General features: G+C 36.2%; 2 protein-coding genes across 2 annotated transcripts; one reads left to right on the top strand and one right to left on the bottom strand.

The window, feature by feature from the left end:
• Window positions 1-3,931: 3,931 nt before the first annotated feature.
• Window positions 3,932-7,700, bottom strand: LOC141440930 (protein argonaute-3-like). Its single transcript, XM_074105524.1, has 12 exons — window positions 7,617-7,700; window positions 7,304-7,425; window positions 7,033-7,150; window positions 6,695-6,862; window positions 6,351-6,458; window positions 6,118-6,240; window positions 5,845-5,949; window positions 5,633-5,761; window positions 5,067-5,197; window positions 4,741-4,858; window positions 4,332-4,528; window positions 3,932-4,074 (listed from the first exon to the last, which is right to left on the bottom strand). The coding sequence occupies exons 2-12, from the start codon at window positions 7,423-7,425 to the stop codon at window positions 3,981-3,983; spliced, it is 1,413 nt and encodes a 470-aa protein (XP_073961625.1). The 5' UTR covers window positions 7,617-7,700; the 3' UTR covers window positions 3,932-3,980.
• Window positions 7,701-14,100: 6,400 nt separating this feature from the next.
• Window positions 14,101-17,696, top strand: LOC141441268 (protein argonaute-4-like). The gene is made up of 10 exons (XM_074105936.1): window positions 14,101-14,205; window positions 14,375-14,494; window positions 14,650-14,767; window positions 15,243-15,410; window positions 15,647-15,754; window positions 15,865-15,987; window positions 16,157-16,261; window positions 16,830-16,960; window positions 17,172-17,289; window positions 17,499-17,696. Exons 4-10 carry the CDS (start codon window positions 15,264-15,266, stop codon window positions 17,694-17,696), a joined length of 930 nt encoding a protein of 309 aa, XP_073962037.1. The 5' UTR covers window positions 14,101-14,205; window positions 14,375-14,494; window positions 14,650-14,767; window positions 15,243-15,263.
• The last annotated feature ends 864 nt before the right edge of the window (window positions 17,697-18,560 follow it).

Here is an 18,560-nt window from a genome sequence, read left to right as displayed (position 1 = left end):
GAATAAAGATATTTTGAATTTGACTTTGACTTTGACAAATTACATAGTTTTTTAAAGATGCAGAACTAAAGTAGTTCCATTTGAGTAGCAGAAACTTACAGGGCCCACCCGGTAAACGGTATTGCAGTGACGCATCGTATGCGCACCGTTTTTATTTCAGCTCTCCACACCGCTGCTTAACCTTAACCGGTGCTGCTTGTTTTTGGTTACACCAAAAGTCGTGCCGTTTACGGCACGCCACCGCGATTCTGCACCGTCTGCGTATTTTGAGCAGCGGTGTGGAGAGCATGCGATAAAAACGGTGCGCATACGATGCGTCACTGCGATTCTGTACCGTCACAGTTTTTTAAGCAGCAGTGTGGTCGCTCCTTTGTCCTCCCTATATATCCCTATATATACTGTAGTCTTTGCTCCTTTGCCATGCCTGCCTGCTCCTTTGCTACGTTCTCCCTATATACAGGGTGGCCCATTTATATCGGTCAGTATGGGAAAGTCTGAAACTATACGGCATACGAAAATGTATTCTTAGGAACCATGATATCAATTTTAATAACAAGTAAAACTGCATTCATGCATTTAAAAAAAAAACCTGCACTCAGCTCGGGAATCGAACCCGGTTGTTTTGAAAAAAAAACTTACACTATTTCTATTTAGCTATCGATTGTTTACGTCTTAAGAAGTAAATGTGTCCATGAAACATTATGTCTAAAATGAATAAAATGCATTGTTTTCACATACTTTAATTTATTTTAGTAGGTGTTCGAAGTGTCCACCGTTACAATATTCAACAAATTCTGGCATGTAAAATTGTCTCTATGGTTGTTTGTACAGAGAGATGATAGAAGATTGTCGTAGGTTTTGTAGGCTCCGTAGCGCGAAAAGAGTAATATTTTTATTTTGTTAGTGGTAACTTTGATTACGAAAGCTATCAGCTAAAATTAATTAAAAATACTCGATATCTACATATCTGTGCCTAATGATAGTTTTTTTTTTTTTTGTTTTAGCATTTTAAGTAGGTGTCAAAAATAATTCTGTAAATAAAATATTAAAAAACAAGTCATTACCCGCAAACTGAATTCAAAGAACATTTATCAAAAATAAACCTATATGTAAATTAGCCTCGGCGGCAGCATTAATATAAGCATCAGTTATTAGTATTCTATGATTCCTAAATTACAAACGGTTTAGTGTAATTTTTTGATAAAGTCCTTATTGACCACATTTTTAATAAAATAAATAGAAATACCACATATAATAAAATAGTAGATCACCTATTTATAAACTAAACAATGGGTGACTGAGTATTTGTTTTGAACAGAACTTTAAAAAGAATTTTAACATTTTAATAAATAGTAACGTCGTTTTTTAAAATCTTTTAAAACAAAAAACAGGTACTTTGTCCTCCCATTTTTGTTTCGGCTAATCCACTTAAAAAAACACGTAATTATTGTATGTCTGACTACAATGGTAATGACCACGCAACAAACCATTATAATTACCTAAAGTTAAACAGATTATTGACCCTATTTCTATAAACAATAGATTGTAAGTACACTAACAGAAAAAAGGTGTGATCACCATCTACTGAAATACCTCACGGAGGTACAAGGCAGGTTTATTTTAAATAAAACAATGGCACTAAGTGGTGTATCTTAGTACAAAAATAAGCCTTTTTAAACATAGTAGTAAACGTATTGTTAATACTATTTATTGTTTATGGAAAATAATGCCCATGATCTCTTGTAAGCTGCTTACAAAGCGGTCGTTATCGTGTCCTTTATAGTTTACCATACAAAGCGTAGTTTTTTTTAAGTGGATCAGCTGAAAACTAACGGCAATAAAGCTAGAGCAATGGAAAAGACAACGTACTTACTAATCAGCTGGACTAGGTTTAGTATAAATCTTCCCAGGTGAATTTTTCGCTTCGAGCCCTTATCTTTCAAACACAGGCCATTGTCTCTGTTATCGCAAAGCCGCTAGCTACCGAGTTAGCACGTGCCACTACAACATTCATATTGAGAAACAAACGGTATCGTCATAGTATTAAGGTTCAAATTTAATGTCACTGATATTCTAGATGTTACGTTTTGGTAGTGTAGGACGATAGACTACCCCGAGTCTATACGGCACTCATATTATTTTGATACTTGGTGTTAAAATGATTGCAATCAAAATCCAGGGTCACGTAAGCAGGTCGTCAAGTTTTTAACAATATCGAGCAGAGTAGGTACTGATAAAAATAACACGATGCACACGATGACGATGTAAGAAAACGACTAAAGCCTGATTTAAGGTCGAAAAATTATAAAATAATGTGCTCCACTTCTCAAATTTCAGGATCTTGCACACCGCTCTTCTCATAATCCACAACGTGCTAACTCGGTAGCTAGCGGCTTTGCGATAATAGAGACAATGGCCTTTGTTTGAAAGATAAGGGCTCGAAGCGAAAAACACTCGTATTAAGTAATAATAATTTAAAGTACGATACGAACTTTGATTTTCGAATTTCGTAGTAGCCCTACTGATCGTATAAAACTTACTAAATTCCGGTTTCGACCCCACAAGCCATAGGTAAAACTTCTAGGCAACCATGGCCTTTTAGCTGACAACTACTACAGGCTCTTAACGGTTCCGGACGTAATGGGCCAACAGGACTCTGTTACTGAGATTCCTGTCTGTCTGTTTGTCCGTCCGTCTGTCACAGGGCTCTAACTCTTGAGGCGCTAATACGTAGTGGAACGTTCACAGATTATGTATTACTGTGGCCGCTATAGCAACAGATAACAAAAAATAAAGTTACAAACTTAAGGGGGTCATCATATATGTACAAGAAACGTGTTTTTTTTTTCAGTGTCTTTTTGATTGCTAGGCATTGTTAAAGTGGTTTTCCACCGGCGAGACGAGACGAGGCGAGACGAATTGAAATTTGTACGGCAGCGCCCACGGCGGCCCGCGGCGGCTCGCGGCGGGCGCGCGAGTATGCATACAAATTTCAATTCTCGTCTCGCCTCGTCTCTTCTCGCCTCGCCGGTGAAAAATCACCATTAGGCGTTGCTATGCAGCCAAGGTGACAGCCGGTAGGTATTTAAATCCTAAAAGCGGCCCAAAGGCAAGTCGAAAGGATATAATGATAACCTAAGTTTTATACTTTGATTTTGGAATCTAACCATTAACTATGCCAAATGGCTAAAAGATCAAGAGGTAGACCTTTTTTTTGTTGTTCTTTTGTTTTTAATGTACCTGAAGATTTGATATACTCCTTGAGTAGGGAAGTATGGGGAGCTAAATGATGAATAAAAGGGAGTCAAATTTTGTAATCTGTCCAGTTTTTCATCAGCATTTTCATATTTTTATCTTGATTTTCCTTCTTGTAAGATAAAGTTCATTTATAAATTGAATTAATCAAGGATTAGTGCCTTCAGTTCTGGCTGGTGGTGGTTGTGATATCGTTCACATTTCTAGCGGGATCGTTATCTCAATGTAAGTAATTCTGATATTTCATTGTGTTTAAAATTTATACTAAATGACGCTTGGGTTATTCTTCTGTTTCAACCGCTCTTAGTTTCTTGTCTTAAATATTGACAAAATAAAAAATCAACAATTACAAAACCTTCATGATGAGACACAGGAACTTAGTAGGTAACGGAAAAAAAATTTTTTTTTTTAGATACTAATAGTATTTCATTTTTTACTTCTAAATTTACTGGAAACCACATCTATCGATCGTGAAATAGAAAAAGATAATTTTAGCTTCTAGCGCTTTAGGTCAAGTCACTTTACCACTATGAAAACTGAATAGGATGTTACAATCTACATAATAAATTGTCTCATATACCTACAATTCCTTAAAAAGATGGCGAGAATGTTTTTTAAATAAAAAAAGAAACTTTTAGTTCATGATTTTTTATTATATTTAAATGTTAATGCTATACTATTTTAATAATATACATGGCTTTTTTACAATAAGTTTAGCGTATGCTTTACACAAAAAACATCCGTCCATACTCCAACAAGCTTTTGCGTGCACGCAGTCTGATCGACGCTCCCGTCGGAAGGGCAGGGTATTTCTTTCCACTGAAACAAAAAGTCCTCCATTAGCAAAAAGCTACAGTTTTAATCCAACAAATAAATGCTAAGATGCACGGCCTCAATGACATAACATAATCTTGATGTCTGATAAAAAAACTTAAATAGCTGGAGTGTTTATTTGAACTTACACACTTGTTTGATGAAAATTCCTCTTTCAATTTAACAAATTGCGTATCATATTATATATTGGTTCCTCGAGCAAGCAATGTAGTGCAAGTCGTGTTTAACAGTCCTGTACTTACTAGGTGAGCGAGAGAGCACGCCGGCAAGCGAGGCGCGCGTAGTAGAGCGGCGTGGGACACGACACCGAGCGCGGGCCGCGCCCGCACGTGTAGCAGAGACTGTACGCCAGCCGCTCCAGCTGAGTGTACGGGACGCCGTCGTTGAAGTAGATGTGGTAAGTCGAGAAGCGCGTCGCGGCCGCGCCTTGGTGCGACACCTGGGATTAATATATACGATGTTTAAAAATAACCGAACAGGACAAAATACACGAAAACACAATCGAATTGATGGAAAAGTAGTAAGGTCTTATGAATTAATAACACCAGTGACAGATTTCCAAACTTTCTGTCATAAAATCGTTTCGTTAGATGAACAAAAGTGGTAAGATGTTCACAGTTGTGATGTTGATAAAAATACAACTGTACTTACCATACTAAAGTTCATCTCGCTTTCAGACGACATTGGATCTTCTTCGTCGTATATGATAATGCCAGGTCTCGTGGTCTTTTGTTTAATCCACGTAACTCCCCAGTCAACTGTCTCCAATCTGCAAGTGAGAAAGCATTTAGTCAATTCGCACAATATGTACCAAATAACAGTTATAACACAGTGATCGTGACAAGACTCGGTAAATAGAAATACGCACTCAAAATAAAATCAATGTTTTCAAAACAAATAAGAAGAAGACAGTTAACGGAATCATCTAAGTAAACATTTTTTCAGTCAACCATTTTATAGAATGAAACAAGACCCACCTGGCATTACGCGGCGACTGAACCACTATAAACAGTATCTTGGGCCAGGTGCAAGGATCGTACACCTTCTGAGAAGGCTGCGAAGCGCGCCAGAAAGCTGCTGACAGCGCTCTTAACTCATAGGACTCCACCTGCAATAACGAAAATACCTTTAAAATTACATAATATTCAGTGCTATCACGAGATGCAGACCATCTTAATGATTAGATAACGTAAGAATGCAGGCATTTGACACACAAAAAGCATTAATATCATGAGCTTATTAAAAGTAATTAAGGTCTAATTAAAAATCTATTTAAATAATTTGTAATCGTAGTGCAGGTGGCATCATTTGCGTATATTTGAAACGAATAGACGTGTCTGTAGATAACTTAACGAAAATACAACCTGAAACATCTATGAACAGAGAAAAAAACAGAAAGAGAGACCAGCGGTATGTGCGTTAGGTTTCACGGGATGACCGTAAAGTAACAAATTTGGAGTTGAAATAAAAAATACAAAATGACTCCAAAACACGAATCATAATGTAGATAACTTGTTATGTTATTGGAAAAGCCAGTAAGTACCTCATCATACAGTGTCACGGGCATGCAATTGCGGAAGTAGATAATCGTTGTTGGGAGTGCTTTGTGATGCCGCCAGTAGACATCCAGATGCTCAACCATCATATTCTCAAAGTCCACAATCTCTCCTTTCTGTAAAAGAATAAGAAACAGATTAATATATGCTGTATTATGAGGGCAGTGTTTTAAATTATTCGAGATTGTCATTTCATTACCTCTGACTCTTGAACACTCATTGTCACGTTGTACTTGGCGCACTGGGGATCGATTGATGCAGTTACCGCTGCAATGCTGGGCACGTTTGATTTATACAATGATGACTGAAACAAAAATATACATTGATGTTATAAAATACAAGTCCCAAAATTTTTCCAGAAAAAAAAAACTATGGCTTTCTTAGTAAGTGGCCCAGAAAAAAATGCGGTTAAAAAGGTGAAGTTTGAATTGTTAAAATTCTAAGCTATTTATAGAGTATTCTTATATGTTACCTGTTCAGGAGTGGGATGGATGACGTGCCCTCCTACGACCATAACGCGTTGGGGTTCTCGGATGCAGGACGGCATGCTGCTGGGGTGCAGAGCATGGTTCACGCCCATAAGCTTTGCATTGACCTGCAAATAAATGTCTGTCAAATATTCTGTTCTAACTGAAATGTTTCCGCTTAAGTACCTACTATTCAAAGATTTTGTTTCACTAAACTAATTAGGTAAAGTTATGTTACCTTCAGTAGAATGTTTTTGATAGCTTGAGATTTCAATCCCCTCCGAGCGGTCTGTTCTTTTAGGCATTGAGTCAAAATGCCCACTTTCCGCTCTGCCAATTGTTTAACCTAAAAAAAAACAAGTCTTAGAATAAAGTTTAAATATTTTTATTTTAATCGGCATGGGTAACTTTAATTGAAGTATCTTAAATATGAAGACGGAGTGGAGGTCTTTATATATTTCACTCGATCCTCCGCAATGCCATGATCTTTTCATCATACACACGTGTCTGTTCACCGTTGAGCCGCGGACTGAACGGGGTATCGCACTATAAGCACTAATTAATTTAAATTTAATCACTGACCTTGTGGTAGTAATCCCGTTCGCCGTCTGGCAATACAACGAACAATAACTTGACACCTTTTTCTTTGCACTTAACCAATGTGTTCATCAAATCGTCAAACTGAAGGTAGAACTGTTGCACCACTGGCTCCGTTACGGACATGCCCATATCGCGGCCGCAGTTCTTAATCTGGAAAATTTAACTTATTATTATCACATACAGTATGCTTTTTGCATGTCACTATAAATATATGACTTAAATAAAACGTAAGCTAACAAATACAACGTAACAAGGCGATGTAAAGGAAATTAGTTAAAGAGTTGATAATTCATGTTGCTAAGAACTAGAAGTAATAATACCAATGCTATGGTCTCCGCGTAGTCCGCCGGTGCGCGTGCGTCGGGTTCGATGACGACAAAGCCCCAGCGCGGCAGCGTGGCCGGCTGCAGCGGCCTGCCCGCGTCCCAGGAACCAGCCCTGGATAGCCAATGCACACATTGTTATAAAGAACCATGACAAGAATATAACAGTAGGATTTGACAAATATTCAAATGCTTAAATAGAAATATCTAACGTGATAATGATAGAGTTGGAAGAAAAAGTTCGGAAGTAGATTTAAAATGAACTCACTTTGGCCGGATCACCTCACCGCCGGTCTGCAGTACAGGCGTGGGAAGAGTTTTTGTAACGACATAGTCATTACGGTCAGATGAGCTAAGCCAGAAATAATTTTTTTGCTGGTCGATCTTCATCTGAAATAAAAACAAATAAGATAAGAAAACATTTCACAGACAGTAACTTTATAAAAAAACAACAGATGAGATTAAAATGTGAATAGTGAGACAGCATTATTGGGATATGTAACCCGTCTACAAATGTGCCAGTTTGGCCGCCAGATTATAATCAGGGAAATGTTTGCCCTCAACATGAATCAAGAACTTACGTTGATGACTTCTTCGATGTTACGGTTGCGATCTCTGAGGAGCGTCGTGGCCTCGTTGTTTACACGACTAGGAACAGTCTTCAACTAACTACCTGCCATCCCTACATTCCGTATTTATACGAATTTGAACGAAATCTAAAAATGGAGGGGTAAGACCAACACCCTTTTTTCTTAGTGAGGGCTCCTCAGTAAACAGTGTCATTAACGTAATCCGCGATTTCGCAAATACCTACTACTTAATGTTTTTTTGTGTTTTTGTGTAATTTGCGAAGTGCGAAATAAATATTTTCTATTTTTTCTATATTTCTATTTCTAATCTATTATTATTTACACAATATGTCATGCTATTTATGTTTAGGTAGAAAGAAGTAAATAAGTATCTCAAAGTTTGTCAATTGTGTTTTGTTTCTTTTTCTTTTGTATAATAAAGAGTTTACATACATACATACATAAATCGTAAATGCGGGTTACATCGAGGGTTCCGTACAAATTAGTAAGTACCTATAAATCCAGTGTTAGCGGAGCCCTGCTCCTAAGCTAAGTGTTGACAGTGTGAGGTCAAATTAGTTTGGTTATAGACATAGACAGGCAGATATATAAAAACAAAAGGCTTGAATTTTTCTTACGCCTAATTCGTACGCCTGCTGGCAAAACATAGTGTTTTGCAACATGCTTTAATTTTAAGATCAATACCGATGTTAAACGAATATAATATTCTGATTCTGATTCTTATTGTTTTTGTAATAATCAACTACTATGTACTGTAATAAGTACCCGTTGATCCCCCGGAAATATGTGTGGAAACTTGTAAAAGTTATTTTGATTGCGTTCACTTAGAAGTTTGATTTTTTTTTACTATTCCAAATGATAGCAGACCCGAGTATTAAATATCAAATTCAGCTTCATTCAGCCTCCACGCGTTCAAGGGTAAAAGGGGTTTGACAGATGAAAAGATTGACAGACAGACAACTTATTTTACAGCGGATTCTTGTTTTAACTGTAATGCTGTAACTTTTTGTTTACAAATAAATAAATCCTATCCTACTAATATTATAAATGTAAAAGTTTGTGAGTGAGTGAGTATGTTTGTTACTTCTTCACGCTGAAACGGCTAAACGGGTTTGGATGAAATTTGGCAGAAAGATTGTTTATAACCTGGATTAAAACATAAAATACTTTTTATCCCGATATTCCCACGGAATAGGGATAAAATCTTGAAATAACAACCGCTGGGCTTAGAGTCATGAAATTTGGTATGTAGGTTGCTGGACGTCTGGAATAACACATAGGCTACTTTTTATCCCGATATTCCTACGAGATATGGATAAAATCTCGAAAAACCAACCGCTATGCTTAGAGTCATGAAATTTGATACGAATATAGCTGGACATCTGGAATAACACATTATATGCTATTTTTATCCCGGTATTCCCGCGAGATAGGGATAAAATCTCGAAATTACAACCGCTGGGCTTAGAGTCATGAAATTTGGCATGGTTGTTATAATATAACGTCAATGAAAACCACAATGTAATTTTAGGGAATTCCCACGAGAATTTAATAAAATCCAGGAATTGATTTACGCGTTCGAAGCCGCGGGTAAACGCTAGTAATAAATAACTTAGGGTTCCAATTATGTTAACTGTAGAAAATGCAACAAACACTTAATTTGTTTGTTTGTAACTAAGGAAGTAAAAATACTGTTTTTGCAACCGTGCACAAACAAATGACGTCACAGCGGGTGGGAGTGAATAAGCTAACAATTTGATTAGAACATTTAAAATACAAAATAATGTGTTACTACTTAAAAATGAATCTTCAACTTTATAAGTTTGCGACTATGATGGGTTTAATTTTTGCAATGATGGAACTGTTCTTAATCTGTTATCTCCTAGGATAACAGGATCAAAGGAATTTAGGCACAAATTTGTGCCTCTGGGAGAAAAAATCTTTCATCGCCCTAAATCTACGCCATTTCTTATCATTTTTATCGACAGGACATTGCTAGGTACCCGCGGGACGTCAAAAAAACTGCGGGCAAAATCTAGTCAAAAACGCGTACGCTTCACTGAAACAAGTAAACGACGCTTAGCCGCGGTAGATTTTTGACCTAGTCACCTGTGAGTTTTTTTTTACTTTATGTGCAAAATCACAATAGAAAATAACTACTTATTTGCTTTTTGGTTACGGAAAACATCATTAGATAACGTGCACTCAACTACCTACTAGGTTTTTCTTAATATGTGAGATGCGAGTGTATATTTGCAATATACGATCTATATACACTTTTTTGTCTTTCTTTGCTTTATTATTCTACGTTGAGTCTGGTTTCTTTTTCAAGTGATTCATCTTAACAAAACTTTGCTACTGAACGGTTGACCGTTAAGCGTAATAGCGACGATGTTGTTAAAAGATTAACGGCAGTTTTAAATGTCTTATCTGTTGTAAACAACTACCAGTTTTCCCTGGCGTGTACCTGAGAATGGTGTTTCAGAAAGTTACCGCAAGCGGGCCTTTTTTTTAGTGTACTAATGATCTATTGTTCACTGAGACAGATTTAAGAGGGTTTATACCTAATGAGCTGGCAACGTTGCATTTTTGTTAGTTTTTCTCGATTATTCCATAAAAATTGAATGGAAATTAATAATGTTTTCTGATAGAACCCTTATATAAGTTAATGTGTCTGATAGAACCCTTCTAAATATATAAGTTAATGTGTCTACTCGAATAATTATTCGTTTTAGACTTTTCTTTTCTTTAAAAACCGGTCATAAACTTTAATTCGTTTTTAAGGAATATAAAAGTCTATCACGAATAATACTGATAAATACTGGCTTTCTTTTATTTTGAGAAGTCGCCAAGGTCCCACAGAATAAAAAGTTGCAGTTTGTTTCTTAATATTTTTACTTACACAGATATTTGCTAAACGATGAATACTTAACTGAATATAAAAATAATACTTTTAAATGCTTTTCGAAAAACTAATTGAATAAGCAGCATTGATTTCACACTACAGCACAACGTCTCTAATTTTTCTCACTACTCCTATTTATGTTTTTACTGTGTTTTTGTTTTGATGAAGTGTGTTTTTTATGTCAATAAATGTTGTGAATTTGAGTTTGGTTTAATTTTGTCATTTTCTTGGTGCCAGTAATAATATAAATAATTATACTGTTTTTATCTTAATTAATAAAATAATTCTGATTGCTCGAAGCATTATGAATTATAGAATTTAAATTGCGAACTATAAGCGGAGTCACCAACAAAAACTTATTGGAAGTGAGTTTCTTACACCACAGGAAGTTGAGCTATTACTTTACACTTACTGTAAATAATTAAGCCTAATAATAAGTTAATTATAGTCTAAATCGAACAATAAAAAGTTGGTTAACTTGGACTATGTCATTTCAAAGTTCAATATCTTAAAAAAGGCTAAACCAATTTTGATGAATAAATAAATGTATTTTCTTTCTTTCATTCTTTAATGAAACATGTCTAAGAACCATCGCTAAAAACTCGGCTTTCAAATATAAAAAGCCGCATTCAAATCAGTTCACCCGTTTATGAGGTACGGTGCCACAGACAGACACACACACAGACAGACGCCCCTCCTTTTGCGTCAGGGGTTAAAAATAACTGACCTAATACCTGCAACATCGTCTACGTAGTGTTCGATTATCGCTAATCCGCGGGAACTAAATATGCAATTTTCCGGTATAAAAATATCCTATCCTCCGGGACTCAAACTATGTGTATACCGAATTTCAACTAAATCGGTTCAATGGTTTAGACGTGATGAACAAAAACACAGCTAAAAACAAACAAACAAACAGACTTACAAACTTTCGCATTCCAACAAGTTTTCGCCTGTAACTCTGCTAATTATTCGCAATTTAAATTTTGTGATTCATACATAGTTTTTTGTGCAATTTAAATTTGTATATTATTAGGTATTAATGTACATACATTAAAACGGTATAATAATTAACATACCCACATATTTATATACAAATGACTGATATCGGTCGAACTTAAGAAATTCATCCAAATTAAGTGGTTCGTCGATTAGTATTAAAATAAGTATTGCTTTTTTATATTTGGCTAAGACTTTGGACTTTGCAAAATTTAAAATATGTTGGTGGGTACAATATTTACAAGCAAGCTTTTAACCGCAACTTTTGCATTCCGTAGATGTGTCAACTCTCAAAAATGCAGACGACATATTTAAAAGGGATAACAGTTCATTAAATAGAAATGCAGTTTGCTAAAATAAGAAAATACATAAAAGTGTTTTTTTTTTTTTATTCGACTGGATGGCAAACGAGCAAGTGGGTCTCCTGATGGTAAGAGATCACCACCGCCCATAAACATCTGCAACACCAGGGGTATTGCAGGGGTGTGCGCATTAGCATCGTTTATTTTTTGTTGATTAACGTAAATAAAACAATACCTACTATTGTACGGTTAACCGCAAAGTACCTGCCATAATGATCACATTGTAAAACCGTTATAACTATAGTTTAAACATTTTGAAGTGAGCCAATCCACTTCAAACTACAATATCATTGTGGCCACCTGGCCTTTGGCCACTAAATGTCATTGTAGTCTTTTCAAACATAAATTAAGATAACGAGATCATAGTAAAAGCAGATTATAACCGACTTGGAAGGGTTCATATTGATTATCGACTCTATTTTTTACAAAATTGCCTATAAAGTACACTAACAGGACAATGGTATAAGTACATAACGTTTTTTGCATTTTACAACCGCCCGACACTCAAGTATAAAATGTTGAATACGCTTTTTTCCTCTTTAGGCTATTTTAAACCTACTCAACAAGGAATAAGGTTAGAAATGCATCACACATGAAATGAACTTCTTAACTTTTTCGCAAGTAACTGGCTGACGACTTCGGTAACAAAAGCAGGATAATAGTTATGTATGGATAGGTACATAGCCTTTTCTATTTATTCACAAGCTCACTTCAAAATGTTTCAAGTTATCTTTGGAATGTTCAGTGGATTGGTGATCCATCTCTATGAACACTAGGTAGATCATTTAGTACACTAATATAAAAAGGCCGTTTACGACCTCTTTCTGAAATACCATTCTCAGGTACACGCCAGAGGTGTGATAAAATAAAACAATTATAATAACTGGTAACTGTTCACAAAAGATAATGTCTTTCAAAAACCTATTATAAACAACACTTTTCGCTATTGTAAGTCCTTTACGAGTTATAACTGTAAACCGCAAAAATACCCATTTTGGATGTATTATTTCTACTCCCCACCACTTATGCATTACTTAGGTGAGGAAGAAAACCCAGGATAGTCATATTGGGCAGTCAATTCTATTCCTACCGGCCTAAAAACTAAATATCTAAGTACTCATTTTTGAGCTGTCAAAGTTGCATTTTTGTTAGTTTTTCAAGGTCAAAGTCAAAGTCAAAATATCTTTATTCAATTTAGGCTACAACAAGCACTTATGAATGTCAAAAAAAATCTACCACCGGTTCGGAAAAACCTCTGCTGAGAAGAATCCGGCAAGAAACTCAATGAGGTATTATAGACCACATTTCAAATTTTCATTCAATTTTTATGGAATAATCGAAAAAACTAACGACAATAACACAGTCAGAAAAACTAACAGATGCTAGCCTAGATCAAAACCTTCCACGGCTAAGCATTGCTTACTTTTTCCAAATTAGCTAAATAGTCAATCTGAATTCAGGATTCATTTTATGACTTGCTTTTGCCGGCAGTTTTTTGTACGTCCCACGGGAACCTAAATCTGTCCTTTTTATCTTTTTTTTTATTCGACTGGAGGGCAAACGAGAAAGTGGGTCTCCTGATGGTAAGAGATCACCACCGACCATAAACATCTGCAACACCAGGCGTACTGCAGATGCGTTGCCAACCTAAAAAAAACCTGCCTGTTGATATAAAAAGTATAATATAACAACTTATTTAGGAATAGCCTAGATTTAGATTTAGGTCCGTGAAAGATTTTTTTTAAGTTCAGTTCGATCATTGCTAAATTTAAACCCATTATACTCACAAACCTATGTAAAGGTAATATTATAGATTCACTTTTAAGTACACATAATTTTGTATTTTATGTGTTCTAATCGACTATGTATGTATGTACCTAATCAAATTGGTCGCTCATTTATTCCTGCTGGACATGAGCCTGCTGTGACGTCATTTGTTTGTGCACGATTAAAAAAATAGTATTCTTACTTTCTCAGTTACAAACAAACAATTTAAGTGTCTGCTGCATTTTTTTTGCTTCTCCATTGCTTTTTACCTAATGATAAATAACATTACGTATCGTGTAAATAATAATGGGTTTCCTAAATGACACTGTTTACTAACGAGCCCTCATTAAGCAAATAAAAGGTGTAAGTCTAATCCCTCTACTGGCTCAAGTTATTTGTGTAAATATTTTGTTGATTTAAATTTCGCGTATAAATACGGAATGTAAGTATGGCAGGTAGTTAGTTGAAGACTGTTCCTAGTCGTGTAAACAACGAGGCCACGACGCTCCTCAGAGATCGCAACCGTAACATCGAAGAAGTCATCAACGTAAGTTTCTTGATTCATGTTGAAGGCAAACATTTCTCTGATTATAATCTGGCGGCCAAACTGGCACATTTGTAGGCGGGTTACTATTCGCATTTTAATCTCATCTGTTGATTTTTTATTAAATTACTATGTCTGTGACATGTTTTCTTATTTATTTTTTTTGTTTCAGATGAAGATCGACCAGCAAAAAATTATTTCTGGCTTAGCTCATCTGACCGTAATGACTACGTCGTTACAAAACTCTTCCCACGCCTGTACTGCAGACCGGCGGTGAGGTGATCCGGCCAAAGTGAGTTTATCTTAAATTTACTTCCGAACTTTTTCTTCTAAATGTATCATTATCGCGTTTCGCGTTTTCTATTTTAGCATTTGATTATTTGTCAAATCTTTCTTTTATAATTATTGTCATGGTTATTTATAACAATGTGTGCATTGGCTATCCAGGGCTGGTTCCTGGGACGCGGGCAGGCCGCTGCAGCCGGCCACGCTGCCGCGCTGGGGCTTTGTCGTCATCGAACCCGACGCACGCGCACAGGCGGACTACGCGGAGACCATAGCATTGGTATTATTACTTTAATAATAATAATAATATAATAAACTCTTTATTGCCAAAGTATAAACAAGTGGATACAAAATACGCATATTCTAATTAGGAACAAAATAGGTCTACACCTTGACAATGGGTGCCGGTCTCAGCAAGTGCTGGCTTTAGTTACCAGCGCTGGTTTTCAGCCCGGACCCTTTGGCAGGGGTGGCCGTAACTAATACTAACATATTAAAAGAAAAGAGAAGTAATTTAAGGAGCGAAAGTAACAAAAAAAACAATAATAAAAAAAAAAAAAAAACAACAACACTGTGCAATCTACTTCTAGTTCTTAGCAACATGAATTATCAACTCTTAAATGAATTTCCTTTACGTAGCTTTGTTACGATGTATTTGTTAGTTTTTTTTTTCATTTAAGTATTTCAGTCATATATTCATAGAGTGACATGCAAAAAGCATACTGTATGTGATATTAATAAGTTCAATTTTACAGATACAGAAATGCGGCCGCGATATGGGAATGTCCGTAGCGGAGCCAGTGCTTCAACAGTTCTACCTTCAGTTTGACGACTTGATGAACACATTGGTTAAGTGCAAAGAAAAAGGTGTCAAGCTATTGTTCGTTGTATTGCCAGACGGCGAACGGGATTACTACCACAAGGTTTGTGATTGAATTTAAATTAATTAGTGCTTATAGTGCGATACCCCGTTCAGTCCGCGGCTCAACGGTGAACAGACACGTGTGTATGATGAAAAGATCATGGCATTGCGGAGGATCGAGTGAAATATATAAAGACCTCCACTCCGTCTTCATATTTAAGATACTTCAATTAAAGTTACCCATGACGATTATAATAATGATATTTAAACTTTATTCTAAAAATTGTTCTTTTTTAGGTTAAACAATTGGCAGAGCGGAAAGTGGGCATTTTGACTCAATGCCTAAAAGAACAGACCGCTCGGAGGGGATTGAAATCTCAAGCTATCAAAAACATTCTACTGAAGGTAATATAACTTTACCTAATTAGTTTAGTGAAACAAAATCTTTGAATAGTAGGTACTTAAGCGGAAACACTTTTAGTTAGAACAGAATATTGACAGACATTTATTTGCAGGTCAATGCAAAGCTTATGGGCGTGAACCATGCTCTGCACCCCAGCAGCATGCCGTCCTGCATCCGAGAACCCCAACGCGTTATGGTCGTAGGAGGGCACGTCATCCATCCCACTCCTGAACAGGTAACATATAAGAATACTCCATAAATAGCTTAGAATTTAACAATTCAAACTTCACCTCTTTAAACGCTTTTTTTTCTGGGCCGCTTACTAAGAAAGTCATAGTCTATTTTTCTGGAAAAATGTTGGGACTTTTATTTATAACATCAATGTACTTATATTTTTGTTTCAGTTATCATTGTATAAATCAAACGTGCCCAGCATTGCAGCAGTAACTGCATCAATCGACCCCCAGTGCGCTAAGTACAACGTGACAATGAGTGTTCAGGTGTCAGAGGTAATTATAATTAAATAAAAAGCAAAATATACAAAAAACACCGCCCTCTTGATACAACCTATATTAATCTGTTTCTTGTTCGTTTACAGAAAGGAGAAATTCTGGACTTGAGAATATGATGGTTGAGCATCTGAATGTCTACTGGCGGCATCACAAAGCACTCCCAACAACGATTATCTACTTCCGCAATTGCATGCCCGTGAACACTGTATGATGAGGTACTTACTAATTTTCCAATACTCGAGCATAACAAGTTATCTACAAACATGTCTACTGGTTTCAAAAAAAACAAATGACGCGACCTGTACTACTCTTATACATTATTTAAATAGATTTGAATGAGACCTTAATTACATTTAATAAGCTCATAATATTTTGACGCATCTACCAGCGTCAAGATCACCAGCATCTTAACCACTTGCGGGTATTGGGTTGTAGTCTGAGCTATGTCTTTGCTAAGTTTTGTGCGTCAACTGCCTGCAATTTTACGTTTATTTAATCATAAAGACTATCCCAAAGCTGTAATAAACAACTAAACTGTCGTATTGATGGGATCCTCGTTATGCAGGTGGAGTCCTATGAGTTAAGAGCGCTGTCAGCAGCTTTCTGGCGCGCTTCGCAGCCTTCTCAGAAGGTGTACGATCCTTGCACCTGGCCCAAGATACTGTTTATAGTGGTTCAGTCACCGCGTAATGCCAGGTGGGTCTTGTTTCATTCTATAAAATAGTTGACTGAAAAATGTTTACTTAGATGATCCCGTTAGTTGTCTTCTTCGAAGTTTTTTTTTTTGAAAACATTGATTTTATTTTAAGTGCGTATTTCTATTTACCGAGTCTTGTCACGATCACTGTGTTATAACTGTTATTTGGTACATATTGTGCGAATTGACTAAATTCTTTCTCATTTGCAGATTGGAGACAGTTGACTGGGGAGTTACGTGGATTAAACAAAAGACCACGAGACCTGGCATTATCATATACGACGAAGAAGATCCAATGTCGTCGGAAAGCGAGATGAACTTTAGTATGGTAAGTACAGTTGTATTTTTATCAACATCACAACTATGAACATCTTACCACTTTCGTTCATCTAACGAAACGATTTTATGACAGAAATTTTGCAAATCTTTCACTGGTGTTATTAATTCATAAGACCTTACTACTTTTTCTACCAATTCGATTGTTTCGTGTATTTTGTCCTGTTCGGTTATTTAAAACATCGTATTTATTAATCCCAGGTGTCGCACCAAGGCGCGGCCGCGACGCGCTTCTCGACTTACCACATCTACTTCAACGACGGCGTCCCGTACACTCAGCTGGAGCGGTTGGCGTACAGTCTCTGCTACACGTGCGGGCGCGGCCCGCGCTCGGTGTCGTGTCCCACGCCACTCTACTACGCGCGCCTCGCTTGCCGGCGTGCTCTCTCGCTCACCTAGTAAGTACAGGACTGTTACTGTTTAAACACGACTGGCATCACATTGCTTGCTCGAGGAACCTATGATACGTAATTTTTTAAATTGAAAGAGGAATATTCATCAAACAAGTGTGGAAGTTGAAATAAACACTCCAGCTAAGACTTTTTATCAGGCATCAAGATTATGTTATGTCATTGACGCCGTTCATTTTCAACAACGATCCATCTCAGCATTTATTTTTTGGATTAAAACTGTAGCTTTTTGCCAATGGAAACTTTTTTTTCAGTGGAAAGAAATACCCGCCCTTTGTTTCCGACGGGAGCGTCGATCAGACTGCGTGCACGCAAAAGCTTGTGCGATGTATGGACGGATGTTTTTCGTTTAAAGCATAAGCTAAACTTATTGTAAAAATGTAAATTATTGTAATGTATATTATTAGAAATCTTAATTTTAATTATATAAAAAAAACCCTTAAAATTTTGAATGTTTTCTTTTTTTATTTAAAAACATTCTCGCCATCTCTTATAGGGAATTGTAGATATCTGAGACGATTTATTATGTTGATCCTATTTTGTTTTCATAGTTGTAAAGTGACTTGACCTAAAGCGCTAGAAGATAGAATTATCTTTTTCTATTACATTAGGAACGATCAAAAGACCGTGGTTATTAATAACATTTTTTAGAACTAAAAAAATAAATCGCTGTTTAGTATCACACTATAAAAGTTATCTCCGCTTTAAAGTATACGAACGAACTAAAACGGGATTGGACCTGTGTATACGAGCAAATAATAAAAATATAGCCATGGCTCGTAAATCTGAACAAATCATGTGCGCGACTTTAAAAAATAATAATTTATTTTTTCAATTTTTATTACACCATTAA

The sequence above is a fragment of the Choristoneura fumiferana genome, chromosome 23, assembly GCF_025370935.1.
Source record: "Choristoneura fumiferana chromosome 23, NRCan_CFum_1, whole genome shotgun sequence".
Lineage (NCBI taxonomy): Eukaryota > Metazoa > Arthropoda > Insecta > Lepidoptera > Tortricidae > Choristoneura > Choristoneura fumiferana.
The sequence above is the reverse complement of the archived record's forward strand: the minus strand, read 5'-3'. Positions and strand labels throughout refer to the sequence as shown.

Coding starts and splice junctions, on each gene's coding strand:
- LOC141441268 (XM_074105936.1), top strand. CDS start 15,264: ATGGGAATGTCCGTAGCGGAGCCAGTGCTTCAACAGTTCTACCTTCAG. Junction 15,988..16,156: donor TCCATCCCACTCCTGAACAG/GTAACATATAAG, acceptor TTTTTGTTTCAG/TTATCATTGTATAAATCAAA. Junction 17,290..17,498: donor GCGAGATGAACTTTAGTATG/GTAAGTACAGTT, acceptor TATTAATCCCAG/GTGTCGCACCAAGGCGCGGC.
- LOC141440930 (XM_074105524.1), bottom strand. CDS start 7,425: ATGAAGATCGACCAGCAAAAAAATTATTTCTGGCTTAGCTCATCTGAC. Junction 6,863..7,032: donor ACGCGGAGACCATAGCATTG/GTATTATTACTT, acceptor TAAATTTTCCAG/ATTAAGAACTGCGGCCGCGA. Junction 6,241..6,350: donor TCAAAAACATTCTACTGAAG/GTAACATAACTT, acceptor ATTTATTTGCAG/GTCAATGCAAAGCTTATGGG.